The sequence below is a fragment of the Panonychus citri genome, unplaced genomic scaffold (genome assembly GCF_014898815.1).
Source record: "Panonychus citri isolate SS breed McGregor unplaced genomic scaffold, ASM1489881v1 Contig00001, whole genome shotgun sequence".
Classification (NCBI taxonomy): domain Eukaryota; kingdom Metazoa; phylum Arthropoda; class Arachnida; order Trombidiformes; family Tetranychidae; genus Panonychus; species Panonychus citri.
This window is the reverse complement of record NW_026515406.1, coordinates 481,642-500,357: the sequence shown is the minus strand read 5'-3', so window position 1 is coordinate 500,357 and position 18,716 is coordinate 481,642. Positions and strand designations below refer to the sequence as shown.

The window sequence follows — 18,716 nt, the reverse complement described above, 5'->3', positions numbered from 1 at the left end:
GATGAACAAACTTAATTGTTGTTACAATTTAAAAAAATTTTCCTCTTTCTTGATTAGACAAAATTTGTAAGTTTCTCATCACTTTCAATATATAAATTTTTCTTGTTTTCATTTATTATTACAATTTATTTGGTTTGGAAATTGTTTTTTTTTATTCATTGATTAGTTTTAATTACAATTGTTTGAAACAATTTGTTGAGTTTTTGTTTTCATTCTTATAACGGTATTAAATTAGCCTCTTGATTGTTGTTGATGTTAGAGTTGGGAAAGTTTTGGAAGATGACATTTATTTTTCATCAATTATCAAGATTAATTGATCTTGTTGGTTAGTTTATTAATTGTCTGTTGATTGTTCAATTTACATGACGATTAAAAAATTGACTCTAATTTTGGTTTAGTTTTTGTTTTCTTGCTGTTCGGGTGTTTCCTTTTGCGCTTTTTAATTTGTAGCATTTGATCAACTGGAGTCTTGACAAAAGAGGAAATGATGATCATGATGATGATGATGATGATGATGATACATTGCGAGAGTTGGGAAGATGAGTTTGATTTTGATGAAAGGGACAAAAAGAGACGATGGAAGATGGTGATTGTCAGTTGGTTATTGATGATTTGCAAGTTGTGACAATAATTATGAAAATGGTGATGAAAATATGATGATTTTGGATAAAGATGAAGACGAAAGACAAATAACAGGTTAAACCAATAGAAAGAGATAGGAAGATAAATCTAGTACCAAAGTTGTACCAATAGAAAAGTTTATCAAAGAGCATAATTGTTAGATGATAAATCAACACCCGGAGTTGATGCTGGGGAATTGCTTGAACCTGTATGGTGAGAGTGCCCGTGCCCATGGATGTTGCACTTTTCAATGGCGGTTGCAAAATCGTTCAGGAAATTGGTATTACCATAGAAACGTTCTTGTTCCTCTCGCTGTCGGGCAAATTCCTCTTCCAATTTCTATGGGAGAAAAAGTGAAATGAACAAATAATTTAGAGCAAAAATAAATATTATCATCGACATATTCTAATGGAAATTAATTCACAGGCTTATTGTTGATTATCTTACCTGTTTACGAGGTTTCAAGTTGGCTTTCCAATTATTAATTTCATTATTATGTTCTTCTTGTAATTGTTTTAGTTTAATTGTTTCATGTTCCATCAGAGCTTTTCTTTTCTCATTTTGAGAATGTTCTAATTCTCTGATAGCTGCTTCCGATGCTGCTCTCAGATCTTCCAATTGTTTCCGGTGTTTATTTTCTTGCTCCTGTTGTTGAGCTTTGTACCTCAATTTTTCACTCTCCTGCCATTTCCGGATTCTGTCCCGTTCATCCTCAACATTGGATAAATTTGCACTGCTACATCTTAAGCTCTCCCTGAACATAAGCTCACGAGCCTTCATTTCAGCTCGAATGTGTTTGGGTAGTTGTCGCCTCTCGACGGCTTGTCGTTTCAATAGTTGATCTTCTTGTCTTTGGCTCATACGTTTCAATTGTTCAAGTTCCTGTTAAATAAAAGACAAAGTTAATTAGCAATTAGAAAATCAGGTAGTATGATAAACCGAAAACCTTGAGTAATGAAAACTAATATAATTCAAAGTAATTAAGTGACGTACTTTTTCATGACGAGTGATAATCTGATGTCTTTGGAGGAAAAAAATATCCTTCAGCTGTCGCTTAGCGAGTTGATGTTTCTCATGCATTTGACGCTCTTCGAGTTCCCAGATTGCAGCTTCCCGTCGGCGGAGTAACAATTGTTTCTGCTGTAAGAATTGTCTCTCTAGATCGGCAATCTTTTTCCGGAAAGTTTCACTCATCCGTCTCATTGCGATATCATGAGTTTCATTGAGCTTCTCCATAAACAACCGCTCACGCTCATTTTGGTCAGCATCAAGCTCTTCTTTACGAACTCTCCAGATATCTTTACGTTTATCTTTTGGAAGTTGATCAATTTCCGCTTTTAAATGCTTAACTTCTTGTTTAAGTGCTTCTTTAAATGCTTTCATCTCTCGCTCTTGGTCCATACGAATCTTTTTCGATGCAAATTTAAGATCTAACTCTTGCTGTTGTTCAGCTTTTTCAACTAGATTTTTTTGGGTTCGATTGAGAGCCTCCAAATCGGCTTCATAGCTTCGCAATAAAGTGGCCACTTCTTGCTCGAATCGTTTCTCTGCTTGTTCACGAACCAGTTGAGCTTTAAGGGCCAAATCTTGGAATTGCTTCTGCTCCAGTTTTTGAAGCATCTTCAATTCACGTAATTCTTGTTTTCTACAAAAAGGAAGAAAACAAAACAAATCAAATCAATCATGAGAATTTTTGAAATTAATTTACAAAGAAAAACAAAAAAAGGATGAAAAGGATGAAAAGGATAAAATCTCATTGAAAAAGTTTTAAAATCCAAATACAAAGTTTACAAAAGTTGAAATAACAATCCAATGAAAGAAACTCATAAAAAAAACAGTTTTCCAAGATGAAATTCTCATGGGATGCATGATAGATTATCAGATAGATGAACTGAACATTACAACGACAAGGTTAGGAAAATGATAACTTGTGAAAATATTTTTTTTAGTTTTGTTTTTCTGGTAACATGAAACATAAAACACAACTGCAAAGCATGATGAAACACCGACCTGTCATTGTAATTGGAAGATTGAATATTGTCAACGAAAAGTAAGCACACCATGATGAAGATGAGAAGAATGAGAGAAAGGAAGATAATCAGACAGAGATGAAACTGGACATGAAGGTGATTGAAAGATGAGAGAGAAAAATACAAGTTCACATCGGAAAGAATTGACTTCAAATGAACAAGTTGTAAGATTGTTAACTGACCAATATAATGATGAAAAGATTAAGTTTGTTTCTGATTATTGGAAGACTAAATTGGAACTGAATTAACATCAATAAGTTAATTTTAAATGTATTAATTTACATTTAAAATCATCAAAGTGTCAATACAATTATCATCTTCCCTTAGGCCTGACAAATGGTCATCACATTGAGGTCAATATTTTGAAAATAGTAGGAGGAGTTTTTAACAATTAGGCTGTTTGTTTCATTATTAGATTTCCGTTGAAATTAAAACTAATTGATTTATGTGTAAATCTGTTAATCATTTCCTATGAAATAATTAGCACATAATTGTGACAGATTTTAACAATTAAGTTAAATGCTTAACTATAAGTTGTTACTATTTTTTGTTAAAATTAAACATACGAGTGTTAATCACATCAATCAGAGAAAGTATCAATTAAAATCATTGATTGTTTATATTCTGATAATCCTGAGAGTTTAATTAATATTAATTGGTTAGTTTTCTTTAACATATCACTTAGAGTGATAATCATATGCTTGACTATTCATGCACTCATGAGGGAAATGTAAGTTAGTTATAAATAAAATAATCAACAAAATTGATACTTAGAAAATCCCAGCAATCAACAGAAAGCCTCCTTGATAGAGAGATTAAATTGCTTATGAATTTATGATGATCATCATAGAAAATCAATTAAATTGATTGAAAGGAAATTTATAAACGAAATGATAAACATGATATAAGAATAGACAATGTATCGAGATATTGAATAGAACAGAATATGAAAAATCAATCAAAAAAATCAAAGAAATCAAGCTAATCAGAAATGAACTGAATTATATAAATTCAACTGATTAGAGAATGGTAATTGTTAATCATCAAATGGAATCAGCTATTAATAAATCAAGAGAAAAATCCAGTAACTAATCAATGAAAAAGGTAAATCAACAATGCAAATTTAACTGCAAAGTTGGAAAAATGAATAATTTAACAAATCAAATATTCAAAATAGTAATACATATTTAATAATATTAGATTTCCTATTGAGAATTGAAAAAAAAAGTTAATCATCATAATTAAAAATGATTTAAAATGAAAATTGTTCAAAATTAAAGCAAAACAAAAACAAAAACAAAAACAGAAAGTAATTAAATCAAGACTGACATTAACCTTAAAGACTTGACAATAAAAAAGATATAATAACGATGATTAGTAAATTAATTGATACAACAATTAGTAATTAATTGATAATCAGTTAAAATGAAAGGGTTGATAACTAATGTTTATCGCTGGAAACCTTTAATTTATTGACCGTAATGGTAAATGATAATAGTGATAATAATTAATCACTTGAGGCCAATTTCTTCATACCTCCGTTTCATTGTGATAATAGTGACAATAATAAACATATGATAAGAAGACGATGATGCAACATTTAAAGAGGAAAGATAATAATCAGCTGAAGGTTAAATCAAGTCAAGTTAATAATTATTTTTGATTAAGTTCAAGAAAAAAAAGTAACAACAAATATCAATATATTATATTATTAATATAATATTAATAATATCAAGAACATATCATATCATCATAAACATAAAACAAAATGGTAACAGTAAAAAAACAAATCATCATCTTCATCACTAAAATTATCATCATCTGGATGTCATATTTTTAACATACTTTCAACACATATTATCATTATTTTATCAGAATTTATCATTATAATCATAATCATAATCAGCATAATCTGCTTGTCATACTCAAGCTACAATTTAATTGGATCTTTAACTATATGATTCTTAAATTAAATCTTCATCAGAAAACTGTCATTTAAAGTAAATGTAATAATTAATATCAAGTTTAAATTGGAGATAAATTATCAAAGTTACCAAGTATCTCTCACCTTAATCTTAAACCAATTTAAGAAGGAAAAGATTTAGAGTCTTTATTTGCCTCTTTTTCGCAATAATAATAATAATAATCAATTGATTACAACAACAACTAATCCTCAATGAAAGTTTATGACACTAACATACGGTTAGCACGCTATTCCTATTGAAACAAAGTATCTTTATCATCTCAATGATTTTCAGTGATCATTTTTTTTTCATTAACTGATAGTAACTTTATGGATAGATAAAGATATATGAATGAAACCTGTTTGAAAAGATGATGAGGAAGAGATGTAAATGGATGAGAGAATTGAATCAATCAGCATAAAGCGGAAAAAGATGTTGCTAATGTGAGAGTTTCCAATCAGATAATCAAGGTTGACCAATGAATGTGAGAAAGATTTTTTTTTTAAATTCTTAATTGTTAAGCTATGATAATCTCAATATAATGATTAAGCTTATCTCATGATTATTGTGAATTAAGTTTTAACATAAAAATGGATCAATGTTTGAAAAGGATAACATGGTCAAGTCATTTGAATTCACTTAGTGTTACATCATCATCATCATCATCATCATCTTAACAAAACAATTTAAAGAGTATGATGATGCTTTCAAGGGGAGAGAGAGAAGATAAATAAAGTGGGTGGGATAGAAAAGGGAGCAAAAAGATGATCATAATGATGATGATGATGATGATGAGTTTGGTAAAGGTATGGTTAACTTGATGGATACGCTCAGAGAAGCGTTGAAAAAAAAATGTGTATCAGAAAAAGATTAAATTGCTTCAATGATGATATATTGGTTAAAATTAATTATAAGTTGTGTCAGGTAAGATGATGATTATGAGGTAATTAAGAAATTGATAGTAAAATAATGAGAGAGATGAATTAACCAAAAACACATAAAACAAACAGAATATGTAAAATAGGATATTAAACCAAAAAAAGAAGATGAAATTACCTTAAAACATGGTCATCTCTTGGTTTATCCTCATCACCGTAAATAACTTTACTCGTGGTGGTTGTAAATGTTTCACCATCGATTACAAATTTTCTGACCCTGGTCAGTGTTTTCTTTTGGGCAGCATTAAAAGCGTTCGATTTTTTCAGATGATTATTTACATTACCATTTTCCTGTAAGAACATAACCATTTTGATGAAAAAGAACAGTTAAATTATTGAATAATAATGAAGATGAAAGATGATGAGAGGTTAGTGGCTGACTGTCAATTTTAAATTTGACTGATAACCGAGGAATAGATTGAGATTATGATGCAAAAAAAGGATGAGAAGGAAGGAAGAAAGGTTATTAACTAAGGTGCGAAGCTAAGAGATTTCTCGTTTTTTTTATGTTGAAAAGATCAGTCGCAGATCAGAATAGTTTGAGATCGATAGATAAATAAAAGAGGAAGAGGAAAAGGAAGAGGGAGGCAAAATGATGAAGAGAAACTGAGAAGATGCTGTGAAAATGATGAGGATGGAGAAAGAGAGAGAGAAGAGAGAGAAAAGATGAATTTAATGATCTTACTTTATCAGATCTCCGTTTACGAATTGCTACCTGATCATCATCAGTTCCATTTCGATTTTCTTTATCACTATTTAAACTTGCAAAACTTGTACAACTTCCGGTGTCCGATGATTCCCGTTTTAACATACGAGAGTGAATATTTAATCTTGAAGGTGAATCAGTAATTGAGGAATTGTTAATTGTTTTTGATTGTGTAGTTGATGTAGGAACATTTTCATGAAGACTGTTTCTAATATTTGAAGAAGCTGAACTTGAATTAACACTTTGACGACTCATTGAAGATCTTGGTGAAACATAGGAATTCCTGTTCATCTCAGATTCTGAACTATCGGTACCGGGCTCGGTTTCCTCTCTATCAGAGACAAGATTAAGATTTACTTTAATCCTTTTTCCACTATTGGAGCTATCTGATGAGATTGTTTTAACGGAAACATGATCATCTAGTTCATTATTATCTGTTGATGTATCACGACGATGATTCATTTTAAATGCTGTTGTTGGACTTGTTGTAAGGTCTGAATTTAAATTTTCGTTAGAAATTATTATCAATTCTCTTTCACTATCAACAGTTGAGGTACCAGTTTTATCACCATCACGGGAACAGATTAAATCGGGTGTATATCTTTTAGGTGATGAGATAAGTGATGAAGATGATTTAGTCCCACGACCATTAAAATTATTTTCATTAGTTGAATTCATTAGATCAACTAAATCCTCTAGTTTATCACGATCTGATCGATTGGCTAAATCTTTACCATAATCAATGGACACTATGGACACATGGCTAGAATCCGTTATATTTGAATCACCATGAACATTATCAATGATAGTACTATGATCCGATGAGACTGTTACTTCACCGATTGCTTCTTGGTTTACATTGTAGTTTGATGAAGATGAAATATCTACACTTTTTGGTCCATCGGCCTCGTAACGGGTAAATCCTGATTCTTCACTAGATTTAAACTTATTTTCACTTGTATCATGCTCACTGGAAGATGCACCAGATGAACGATTATTTCGTTCGACAATTTCTCCTTTCTCTTTTGAACCAACTGACACTAAATTGTTATCCTTTTCAGGTGACTCTTTTTTACGATCACCATTTTTGATAATCTCTTTATTAGGTAAATAAGGTGAATCTTCCTTTTTGTCTTTAACCAGGTCAACATTATTTTCTGATGAACAGGGTGGTTTAGGTGCTGGTCTTTTGTTGTTGCTAGAATTGTTATTATTACAAATTGTTGATTCTCTAATTTCTTTATTGGGATCAGTTTCACTTTGTTTTGAAGGCACTTTGTTACTGCTACTTTCACTTTGATCTTTTTGATTTATTCGAGTTCTTTCAAGCATATCACGTGGTTTTGATTGTGAAGGCGGTGTTGTTGTTGTTGTTGCTGTTGGTGATGATGAAAGGGACTGAGGTGGTGGTCTGATTGAAGATGAAGATGAAGGCACAGTCGGAGGAGGCGGCGGTGGTGGTGGTGGGGGTTGTGGTGGTTGTGGAGCTTTTGGCTTATTTTTAATATTATTCGGTGGGTTTGATGGCTGTTGTTCAGTTCCTCCTGATTCATTGACGGTACTTTCTTTAGATGACTCAATTTGCTTCCGGGATTCACCTTCCACAGTGTTGGTCGAAATCTATTGTGGCCAAACGTAAAATTAATCATCAGAATAATTAGATCATTAGTAAAATTCAAGAACCATAAGTAATCATGCAAACTAAATGATTAACTGTCATGGTAAATAATAGAAATCCTTTTCAAGTAATCTAATCTACCGAAAATGTTTAACCCTATTCTGGTTAAACATCTGATCTTTTGTTAGAATTGTGAAGTAAAAGGCAGAAATAAGGGAGAGAAATCATATTATTGATTAGTCAAGAATATTAATCATTAGGGATTATTTGATTAGTTAAAGGTTTTGATGGAGTGACACCCACTCTCGTAAATGTCATAAGAACTTAGTTATATTTGGAAAGAGAGGGAGAAAAAGTTGGTAAACAAAATGAATAACGAGAGTTAATTAGCAAGTAAGAGTTTGTAAAAAAAAATTGTCTACGTAAGATTTAAGGACAGTTAGTTGATTGTTTAGTGTGTGAATAGTTCAATCAGCTATTGTAAATTATAAGTGATTGATAATCTTCAAGTAAAAATGATAAAAAAAAATAGAAAATGAGAAATCACCTCAGAACTTTCTTCTTCGTTATCCGTGGTTAGTACTTCCTCTACAATTTCAGCTTTATATTCACTGATTAAATCACGAATAGGCTTTGAATCTATGGCTTTTGATAGGAAAGGATGTTTCAATAATTCATCGGCATTGGGACGTTGGACGGGATCCTTGGTAAGACATTTATCGATAAAAGAGACGAAATCTCTGGACCAGCGACTGGGACGATCTAAACGCGGTGGATCAGATTTTTGAATCTTGAGTAATACTCTCATTGGAGCCATTTCATGATTAGGAGGTTGCATTTGGGCAAATTCAATTAAGGTAATTCCTAAACTCCAAATATCTGCTTTATAATCATATGGGTTATCACGAAAAGCTTCACATTTAACAACTTCGGGAGCCATCCTAATGTAATAAATGAAAGAAAGAAATATGATTACAATTAATAAATTAATTTCTATTTGAAATGATTACCAGATGATATAATTGGACTACTTGATGAAGATTAATTTAATCAATTTGGTCTTAATTGTGAGTAATAAAACTTTTAAAGCCTCATTAATTGACACAAAAAAAAATGCTTGTAACTTAAATATATACATTCAAAGGTAAGGGTGAAAGAAACAAGATTTATTTAGTTGATTGTGACAATTAATTGCTGAAAAAAAAGGTAACAACAAAAAGTGACTAATGTTGTATAAATATACATGAGATTAATTAATTGTTCAGTGAAAAAGTTTCAGGAAAAACAGTTTCCCGGGATATTGAACCAATAGTTTACTTGAGGGAAGAGATCAAAGTTAAAATCACTAATATAATCAAAATCAAATGAAATCAGAAAAAAAAAGTTCAACCTAAAGTTTTTAATTAAATTCAATTAATGTTAATGTGGGTTGACACACACACACGGTAATTGAGTTAATGAATAAAATAAATGTATCATCATTAGTATTAATATTATCTTCGATAACAGCAATTAACTTATTGGTAATGAAAAAGAGGGAGAGAGAGAGAGAGAAACAATCATTGGGTAGATTGATGTTAATTAAACACTAGACTAATTATGATAAATTACTAACCATATGGTAGTATTTAATTGTCGTGATGAACGTTTCATAATTAAAAAACAAATAGGAAAATAAAATAATAAGGTAACATCATATCTTTGATAATTTGAAGAGATTAATTTTCAATTGATTGATTTAGATGACATTTTGAGGGAATCAAAACAATCAAAATTAATTAATTAATTGAAAATTTACCTGAGATAATAAGTAACAAGTGACAGGATTAATTATCTAATTTTACAACAATCATAATCTCTCCATTGGTAAATAATTTGTGACAAAATAATCATAGTTAAACATATGATTAGTTTACATAGTTAATTTGTTTTTTACGCTTAAACACAATCACATTACTATTAACCATAGATTTTTATCTGATAATATTATAATAATATAATTACTTGCATAAATAAACGATTAAAAAACCAAACCGTAACAAAGTAAATTTTACTAATAGCTTATAATTCAATGTCGGAAGTGATTTAGTTGATTCTAGTGATTAGAAACTGTAGTTTTAACTATTAAAAGCGTTACGAAAACTTTTCTCTTTACAACCCAACCATTGTTGCTGTCATATTTTTCAATGGAAACAAACACAATCAATTTAGTTAACTAATCAATGAGGATCAGAAAGTTTAACTTATAGACCTTGATTTTTGTTTTTGGTGCATAAACAACAAACAAGGTAACGATAAGGCTTCTCTCTTTCTCCCTCTGACAGTTACTTTACTAGTTTACCTGGAATCTTGATGTTAATCATTTACCTCAGAATGAGAAATGTTTCATATGTAACAATGTAATAGAGGGAGAAAAGTCCAGTCTCAGTGAGAGTATTGAACAAAATTGTATTGGTAAATTAGGATACCAGTGATCAATTAATTTATTGATCATGATGATGTCGTATTATATTTATAGCCACTTTAATTTTTTTATATCAAATAGTATTTGTTGTGAAAATCCAATAGAGAAACAAATTAACATACCAATAAGGTGTTCCAATGAACGAGTCACGTTTTTGCAGGGTATGGTTATTTTTTGCTGATACACCAAAATCGGCTGTGAATGAGAATATAATAGAATTTCATCATCAGTTTTAGTCGTGAGTTGATCAGAGTTAGAAAATAGGGAGAGATAGAGAGACGGGGGATGATATATTGATGAAGGAGTAAGAGAGAGAGAGAGAGAAATAATAAGTAGGAAAGGGTAAGAGTAGAAAGTGTGGGAGGCATTGGTGACTATCATCTTCTTCTAGCAAGATCGAGAGGTTTGATGTGAGGTGGGAAACGTTAAGTGAAAAAAAGGATGGAAAAGATAAAGGTAGACTAATATGAGAGAGAGAGAGAGAGAGAGAGAGATGAAGACCGATAGAAAGAGTAGACAGAAAAATACAAAAAGTTTGCAAGATAGATTATAAAAACAGAAGAGCTGCACTAATATTGAAAAGAATGAGAGAGTTGGTGAGAGGGAGAGAGATGACAGGCACATCTGATTACGTACCTAATTTAACACCTCCATCCAAAGTCAATAAAACATTTCCAGCTTTAAGATCACGGTGGATTATTTTTTTCCGATGGAGAAAGGAAAGGCCTTTACAAATTTCATGGCACACATAACGTATCTGTGGTTCGGTTAAGGGTTTATCTAAATCAAACATGATACTGTCAATGGCTCCACCTTCACAAAATTCAATGAGAATCCAAAGTTTTTCATCATGAAAAAAGGCTTCATAAAGTTGAACAATATTTTCATGGCAACATTCACTGAGAATATCAATTTCAACTGTAAAATCTTCCAATTCATCTTCTCCTTTAAGTTCACAAATTTTTGCGGCTGCAAAACGTCCTGTTTGTTTGTGATGTGCCTGTTGATGTTTTTGTTGATGATGGTGATGATGGTGATGATTATCGTTTGTTATTGTCGGCAATTAGAAATAGAATTTTAAAAAAAAAGAGAAGTTGATTAAAAAAAAAGAAACAAAAAGAGAATAACAAAAGTAAAAAAAAGAAGAAAAGTAAAAAGGAAAAGATGAAAAGAAAGAGAAAAGAAAAACAGACAACTGACATAGAGGAAGAAGAAATTTTTCTCTTTCCTTCTCTTCTTCTTCTTCATATATTCTTATAACTTTGACATATACTAACCTTATGAACTTTACCAAAAGCACCATCACCAAGTTCACCGACTAGAGTCCAAAAATCCTCAGGATTCTCATTAAATCGAATATTATGGCAAATCTTTTTTCTTTTCACCTCATTAACACTACTGCCTTTAAATATTTTACCAATTCTATCCAAGAAAGAAGCCATTTCTTAAAGCAAGAAAACAGTTGGCTTCTTATCACCTTTTCTTAGCAATTATATCCACGATGACGGGATGATGATGAGAGAGAGAGAGAGAGGAGTAGGTTGAGAAAGAGAACAAACCAAAAAAAGAGAATAGAATAAAACAAAAATATTTAACACCAGCAACCAAGAGACACACAAAGTAGATAACCACAAGTAGAAAATAATTAACCAACAGCAGCAGTGATTGAATCTATATTTTTAATTGTTTTGATGTTGATGAGAGAGAGAGAGAGAGAGAAAGAAAACCAAAAAAAGAGGAAGACACACAAACAGAGAAAGAGATAGAGAAAGAAAAGAAAGAGAAAAGAGATAAAGTAAAAGGAGAAAGAGACACAAAAAAAGCCAACCACTAAGACACAAAAACGTTATCAATTTAGAGTTAATTCTATTAGTGTAAACACTAGTGAATACTCTTGATTATCAATCAACATTTAGTAAATTTAATTACACTAATTAAAGATGAAATAAGGTAATAAAGAAAAAGTTAAATGTTGTTAATTGTTCAATTGCAACTTTTTCACTCAACAAAATTTTCTTCAAACTCAAAATCGTTTAAGGGAACGTATAATAATAATGGAGAACAAAAATTCTACCAACAATTGGATTTAATTAACTTTTACCTTGGAATTTTATTTAATTAATTGATTAGTTTTCTTATTTAATTAACATTACAATCAAGTTTTTAATTGTTAATTCGCTTTATTATGGTTATGGATTAAATTACCTTTTGGGTGGAGTTTTCGATTAGACTGTGATTAGTATTCGATCCCCGGTTATGTTGGCAAATTTTTTTTTCTTTTTTTAATCAATTGGGACAATGTGTTTGTTTGGATTGTTGATTGTTGATTAATTTCCTTGGATTAGGATTTTAATTGTTTTGATTGTGGTTTTAATTGTGATTAAGAGTAATTTCAATATGACTGCTACTCCTGATAAGAAAAATTTGTCCACTCTGTTCACCGATCTGGTTAAATATGAGAGAATCAATAATTATCAACAAGCATTGAAAGTTTGTGAGAAAAGTATGTCAGTGATTATCATTAATTTCTTCTTATTATTTGATTGATTTATTTTTTAATTGTTCTTTTTTTTATTTCTTTTCTTCCTTTGTGTGTCTAGTTTTATCCGTGGAAAGTGATAATATTAAAGCTTTACATTGTAAAGTAATTTGTCTTATCCAGGAGAGTCAATTTAAAGAAGCTCATGAGGAAATTGGTAAACACTCTGATCTCAGGTTGGAAGATTAATTGATTATTCTTTTCTTTTTTTTTTGTTTAATTTTTCTAATCCATTTTTCTTTTCTTTTTCAAGTGAGGAATGTATATTCGAAAAAGCTTATTGTGAATATAGGTTGAATAGAGCTGATGATTGTATCAAAACATTAGATTCTCATCCTGAGCCTGATTTTCGTGAGAAAGAATTAAAATGTCAAGCAGTAAGTATATTTATTGATTAAGGGTAAATTTTATAAATTAGTTATTATTCAATTGTCTGTAATGTTATAAATGTTTTAATCAAAAATTTGCTTTCATTTTGACAGCTTTACCGGTTGGAAAAATATCAAGAAGCTTACGATTTGTACCTTGAGCTATTAAAAGAATCAGCTGATGATTCTGATAATGAAAGAGAAGCTGATTTAGCTGCTGTTGCTGCTGGATTAGCTCAGGAAAATGCTAAAGCTGTTGAAAATTTACCCGATCTTGAGGAACGAGACAATTTCTATGAAATTTGCTACAACAAAGCTTGTATTGAATTATCTAGACAAAATTATTCTGCTGGTCTTAAAATGTTGAACAAAGCTGAAGGTAAAACAATCAAATCAAATCAAATAGTCTGAAAATTTAATCTTCTTTCATTCTCTCAGATGTTTGTAGGAACACTTTAGAAGGTGAAGGTTGGACTGAAGAAGAAATCGATTCAGAAATTGCTATAATTCGCGGTCAAATGGGTTACGCTTATCAAATGATGGGACAATTAGATTTAGCATCTAAAATGTACAATCAAGTTTTAAAACTCAAGTAAGTTATACTGGGTAAAGTGATTCTATCGTAATAAATATTAATTGTATCTTATTTATTTACCTTTTAGGCCTACAGATCCTTTGGTAATCGCAGTTGCTTGTAACAATATTGTTACCGTTAACAAAGATCAAAACATTTTCGATTCTAGGAAAAAGACCAAACAAGCTCTAAACGAGGTGAACAATCCCAAGCTTAGTGTTTTCCAGAGAAGGTCAATCGTATTCAACAATTGTCTTCACCTTTTACTAACCAATCAACCTGATGCTTGTCGAAAACAATTAACCCAATTTAAGGCAACTTTTCCAGAAGCCGGTATTGACTCCCTAATTTTAGAAGCAAGTGTTTTATGTAAAGAGAGAAAAGTTAACGATGCCATTGAGATTCTAAGAAAATATAAAAGTATCGATAACAATAATATCGAAGCTCCACTTATTATTACGCAACTTCTTCTATCGCAAGGACGTGATGGTGAAGCGCTGAGTCAGATGACCGAGTTAAAAAATGAACAGAAATTAGCATTAATTTCAATTATGGTTACTCTTCATTTAAATTTGGAAGATAAAATTGGTGCTATCAAAGTATTAAAATCTGCAATCAACTGGTTCCAAGAGAATAAACCAAAAGGGTCAGAATTAATTATCTTATATCGAGAAGCAGCCAAACTAATGATGGAAAATAAAGATCATAAAGGAGCAATTGTTTTACTTGAAGAGCTTCGTAAACATAATCCAGATAATCCAAGAGTATTAGCTCATCTGATTTCAGCTTATTCGGAAATTGATCCAGTTAAAGCTCAAGAGATTATGAAATTTTTACCTCCTCTTGAAAAGGTCATTGCTGAAGTTGATGTTGATGCTTTGGAAACATCTAATTGGTCTTTGGGTGCTAAATATGTTAAGAAAAGTACCAAATCTGATGTTCCCTCACCAGGGAATATTAAAGAAGAGGTTAAAAAGAATAAGAAAAAGAAGAAGAGGAAAAAACAATTACCCAAAAATTACGATTCGAGTGTCGATCCAAATCCGGAAAGATGGTTACCCAGATGGCAAAGGTCAACCTATAAAAAGAAAAAGGATAAAAGAGGAACCCAATTCGTGGGTAAAGGTACTCAAGGTGCTGTCGGTGGACCAGAACCCGAACCAATTGCGAAAAGCTCACCCAAACCTGGTTCCAATGTCGACGCTTCACCCAATCCTAAAGGACCTTCACGAATCGCCCAGAAGAAGCAAAAAAAGAAAGGAAATCGACGTTAATTGTTACCATATTAGATTTACATTTAATTTAATTCAACTATACAATCGAAAGTCACATTATAAGTGTTTTTTTTGGTACCCGAAAGGTTTAATATTTTGAAGTAAAAATGTTTGTTTATCAACAAACTCGCAAAAAAACTGTTCACATTTATTGTTTTAATCGATCCACTGATTTGTCATTAGTCAATTTGTCGCGTTTTGGTTACAATTTAAAGGTCATTTCGACTTTTGATTCGACATTTTTAAAATCGAAAAGGTCACAATACAGTCTTCAGAAAAACTCCATAGATGGAGACACTTGTATTCTTTTCTATGTTGGTTACCATAGTAACTACGTTTAACTGGTTAGTTCATTTTTAGAAAAAAAATTTTCAAATTCTGATTGTGATTGTGATTCTTTTTCTTAATTAACAATTTTAACAATTTGTTGAATTAGTTTCTTTCTTGTTGATTTGTTCTCTGTAATTTGGATTCATCATCTCTTTGTCTCTCTTATTCTCAAGTGAATTGTGTGCTACTATTTCTCTTTCATCATGGAGATTAACGATACCAACATGGAGGCATTGGCTCAATTTTTATCTCAAACATTGTCTCCTGATCCAAATATTAGGCGACCTGCTGAGAAATATTTACAAACAATTGAGGGTAATGCTAATTATCCTATTCTATTGTTGACACTTATCGATAAGCAACAGATTGATATGAATACCCGAGTTGCCGGTTCGCTTGTGTTTAAAAATTTTGTTAAACGTAATTGGCGTTGTGATGATGATGCTTCTGATAAAATATCACAAGCAGATAGAAATATGGTTAAATCATTGATCATCGGGTTAATGTTGAAAAGTGATGAAAAGATTCAACGACAATTATCTGAGGCTGTTAGTATAATTGGTAGAGAAGATTTTCCTGCTCGATGGCCAAATTTGTTAGATGAGATGGTTAACCGAATGCAAAATTGTGGAGGTGATTTTGCTGTAATCAATGGTATTCTTCAAACAGCTCATTCATTGTTTAAAAGATATCGACATGAATTTAAATCTCAAGAGCTTTGGTCGGAGATTAAATATGTTTTAGACAATTTTGCCAAACCTTTTACCGATTTATTCACTGCAACCGTTTCACTGGCCAGAAGTCAGGCCACTAATCCTGCTGCTTTGAAAATAATTTTCAGTTCTCTTGTGCTGTGTGTGAAAATTTTCAATTCACTTAATGCTCAAGATCTTCCAGAGTTTTTTGAGGATAACATTTCTATCTGGATGTCTCATTTCTCTGAGCTTATTTCTGTTGATCATGCATGTCTAAAAACAGATGATGAAGAAGAGGCTGGTCTACTTGAGCAACTTAAATCGCAAATTTGTGACAACATTTCAATGTATGCACAAAAGTATCACGATGAATTTGCAAGTTATTTACCCAATTTTGTGCAAAATGTTTGGACTTTACTGAGTACAATTGGCCTTCAACCTAAATACGATATTCTTGTTAGTAATGCGATTCGCTTCTTGTCAACTGTTGTTGATCGACCTCAATATAAAGGTTTATTCCAAGATCCCAGTGTTCTTGATTCATTTTGCTCCAATGTCATTATACCAAACATGCAATTCCGAGAATCAGATGCAGAAATGTTTGAAGATGATCCAGAGGAATATATTAGACGAGACATTGAAGGTTCTGATACTGATACCCGTCGGCGAGCTGCTTGTGATTTAGTTAAATCATTGAGTCGACACTTTGAGGCTCAAATAACTTCAGTGTTTAGCCAATATATTCAAGCCATGTTAACTAATTTCACAGTTGATCCACAACAAAATTGGAAAAACAAAGACGTCGCTATTTACCTTGTAACCGCTTTATCTGTTAAAGGAGCCACCTCTCAATCGGGTGTTACTCAAACATCATCATTGGTTAATATTGTTGAATTTTACTCTACCGTAATTAAACCCGATCTGGAAAGAGAAAACCTCAACTATATTCCAGTTCTTCGAGCTGATGCATTAAAATACATTATGACCTTTAGGAATCAATTACCATTAGAGGAAGTTATAATTCCCTCCCTACCAATCATAATTGCTCATCTCGCTGCTCCAAGTATTGTTGTTCACTCGTATGCAGCTCATGCCATTGAAAGGTTATTCACAATGAGAGAGGGAACCACCAACATCCCTCGAGTGAAAATTGCCTACATTCAAAATTTGATTACTCCCCTGATCACCGGTCTATTTAATGTGTTTAACATTGAAGGTTCATTGGAAAATCAATACGCAATGAAAGCAATTATGAGAACATTAAGTCTTCTCCAAGCTCAAGTGATTCCCTATTTTGATCTAATTTTACCTCGAATGACGGAAAAATTAACTCAAACAGCCAAGAACCCAAGCAAACCTCACTTTAATCACTATCTATTTGAATCACTTTCCATTTGTATTAAAGTTGGAGCCAAAGCTAACATTGAATCTATCGCTAATTTTGAAGCTATCCTGTTCCCTGTATTCCAGAATATTTTCATTCAAGATGTCCAAGAATTCATGCCTTACATTTTCCAAATAATGTCACTTCTCCTTGAGGCTCGACCCTCAAGTTCACCTGTACCCGCTCATTATATTGAAATATTTCCCCACCTTTTGGTACCCATACTTTGGGATAGACCGGGTAACATTCACCCTCTGGTTCGACTTCTTCAAGCTTACATTGAGAAATGTTCTCAACAAATTATCGAATCAGGAAAATTGGAAGCTCTTCTCGGTGTTTTCCAAAAACTAATCGCCTCCAAAAACAACGACCATGAAGGTTTCTACCTACTACAAACCCTCATGGAGAATCTAAGTGAAGATATTTTAACACCTTATTGGAATCGAGTTTTACTTTTACTCTTCAACCGATTAACCAATTCAAAGACCGTTAAATTTGTCCGATCTTTTCTCATTTTTACCTCTCTCTTTGCCTACAAGTATGGTGTCCAAAATTTGACTACCCTGATCGAAGGCATTCAAACCAATATGTTCGCCATGGTAATTGAAAGACTATACATTCCGGAAGTTCAGAAAGTATCAGGAACTTTGGAAAGAAAAATATGTGCCATTGGAATGACGGAAATTCTTAAATCACCTCTTCTTCTTGAATCGTCATCACCCCAATTATGGATCACTTTTCTAACCAGTTTAATTGCTCTATTTGAATTACCGGAAGATGAAAATGTACCCGAAGATGAACATTTCGTTGAGATTGAAGATACTCCAGGTTATCAAGCTTCTTATGCTCAATTGGTATTTGCTGGTAAAAAGGAAGACGATCCATTTAAAGGAACCATAACTGATGCTAAATTATATCTCGCCACACAATTAAGCCAATTGTCTCAAAAATATCCACCTAATCATTTCAATTTACTTCTAAATGGTATGGATCAAGAAGCGAGAAAACATTTAATTGTTTACATGGAAAAAGCTAATGTTCGTTTCGCCTAATCAACGTACTATTAATACTATTGTTAATCTCAAATTGAATTAACAATTTAATTGATAAAAATCTAATGGGTTTGCCTCATTAAATTTTCAATCAACGATTTCAACTTGACGTTATTCAATTCATCGATTAAACGTTAATTGTTAACACAATTTAAATGT

The 18,716-nt window shown here is 31.7% G+C and overlaps 3 protein-coding genes across 3 annotated transcripts; 2 read left to right on the top strand and 1 right to left on the bottom strand.

Moving 5' to 3' along the window:
- Positions 1-124: 124 nt before the first annotated feature.
- On the bottom strand, positions 125-12,346 carry LOC128385567 (serine/threonine-protein kinase 10-like). Its single transcript, XM_053344445.1, has 9 exons — positions 11,619-12,346; positions 10,978-11,341; positions 10,464-10,536; positions 8,425-8,818; positions 6,239-7,879; positions 5,672-5,844; positions 1,615-2,266; positions 1,069-1,503; positions 125-960 (listed from the first exon to the last, which is right to left on the bottom strand). Exons 1-9 carry the CDS (start codon positions 11,781-11,783, stop codon positions 763-765), a joined length of 4,095 nt encoding a protein of 1,364 aa, XP_053200420.1. The 5' UTR covers positions 11,784-12,346; the 3' UTR covers positions 125-762.
- A 273-nt stretch (positions 12,347-12,619) lies between these two features.
- Positions 12,620-15,241, top strand: LOC128385601 (signal recognition particle subunit SRP72-like). Its single transcript, XM_053344487.1, has 6 exons — positions 12,620-12,844; positions 12,942-13,056; positions 13,134-13,257; positions 13,363-13,627; positions 13,687-13,840; positions 13,911-15,241. The coding sequence occupies exons 1-6, from the start codon at positions 12,739-12,741 to the stop codon at positions 15,094-15,096; spliced, it is 1,950 nt and encodes a 649-aa protein (XP_053200462.1). The 5' UTR covers positions 12,620-12,738; the 3' UTR covers positions 15,097-15,241.
- Positions 15,242-15,453: 212 nt separating this feature from the next.
- Positions 15,454-18,707, top strand: LOC128385575 (exportin-2-like). Its single transcript, XM_053344457.1, has one exon. It carries the CDS (start codon positions 15,630-15,632, stop codon positions 18,555-18,557), a length of 2,928 nt encoding a protein of 975 aa, XP_053200432.1. The 5' UTR covers positions 15,454-15,629; the 3' UTR covers positions 18,558-18,707.
- The last annotated feature ends 9 nt before the right edge of the window (positions 18,708-18,716 follow it).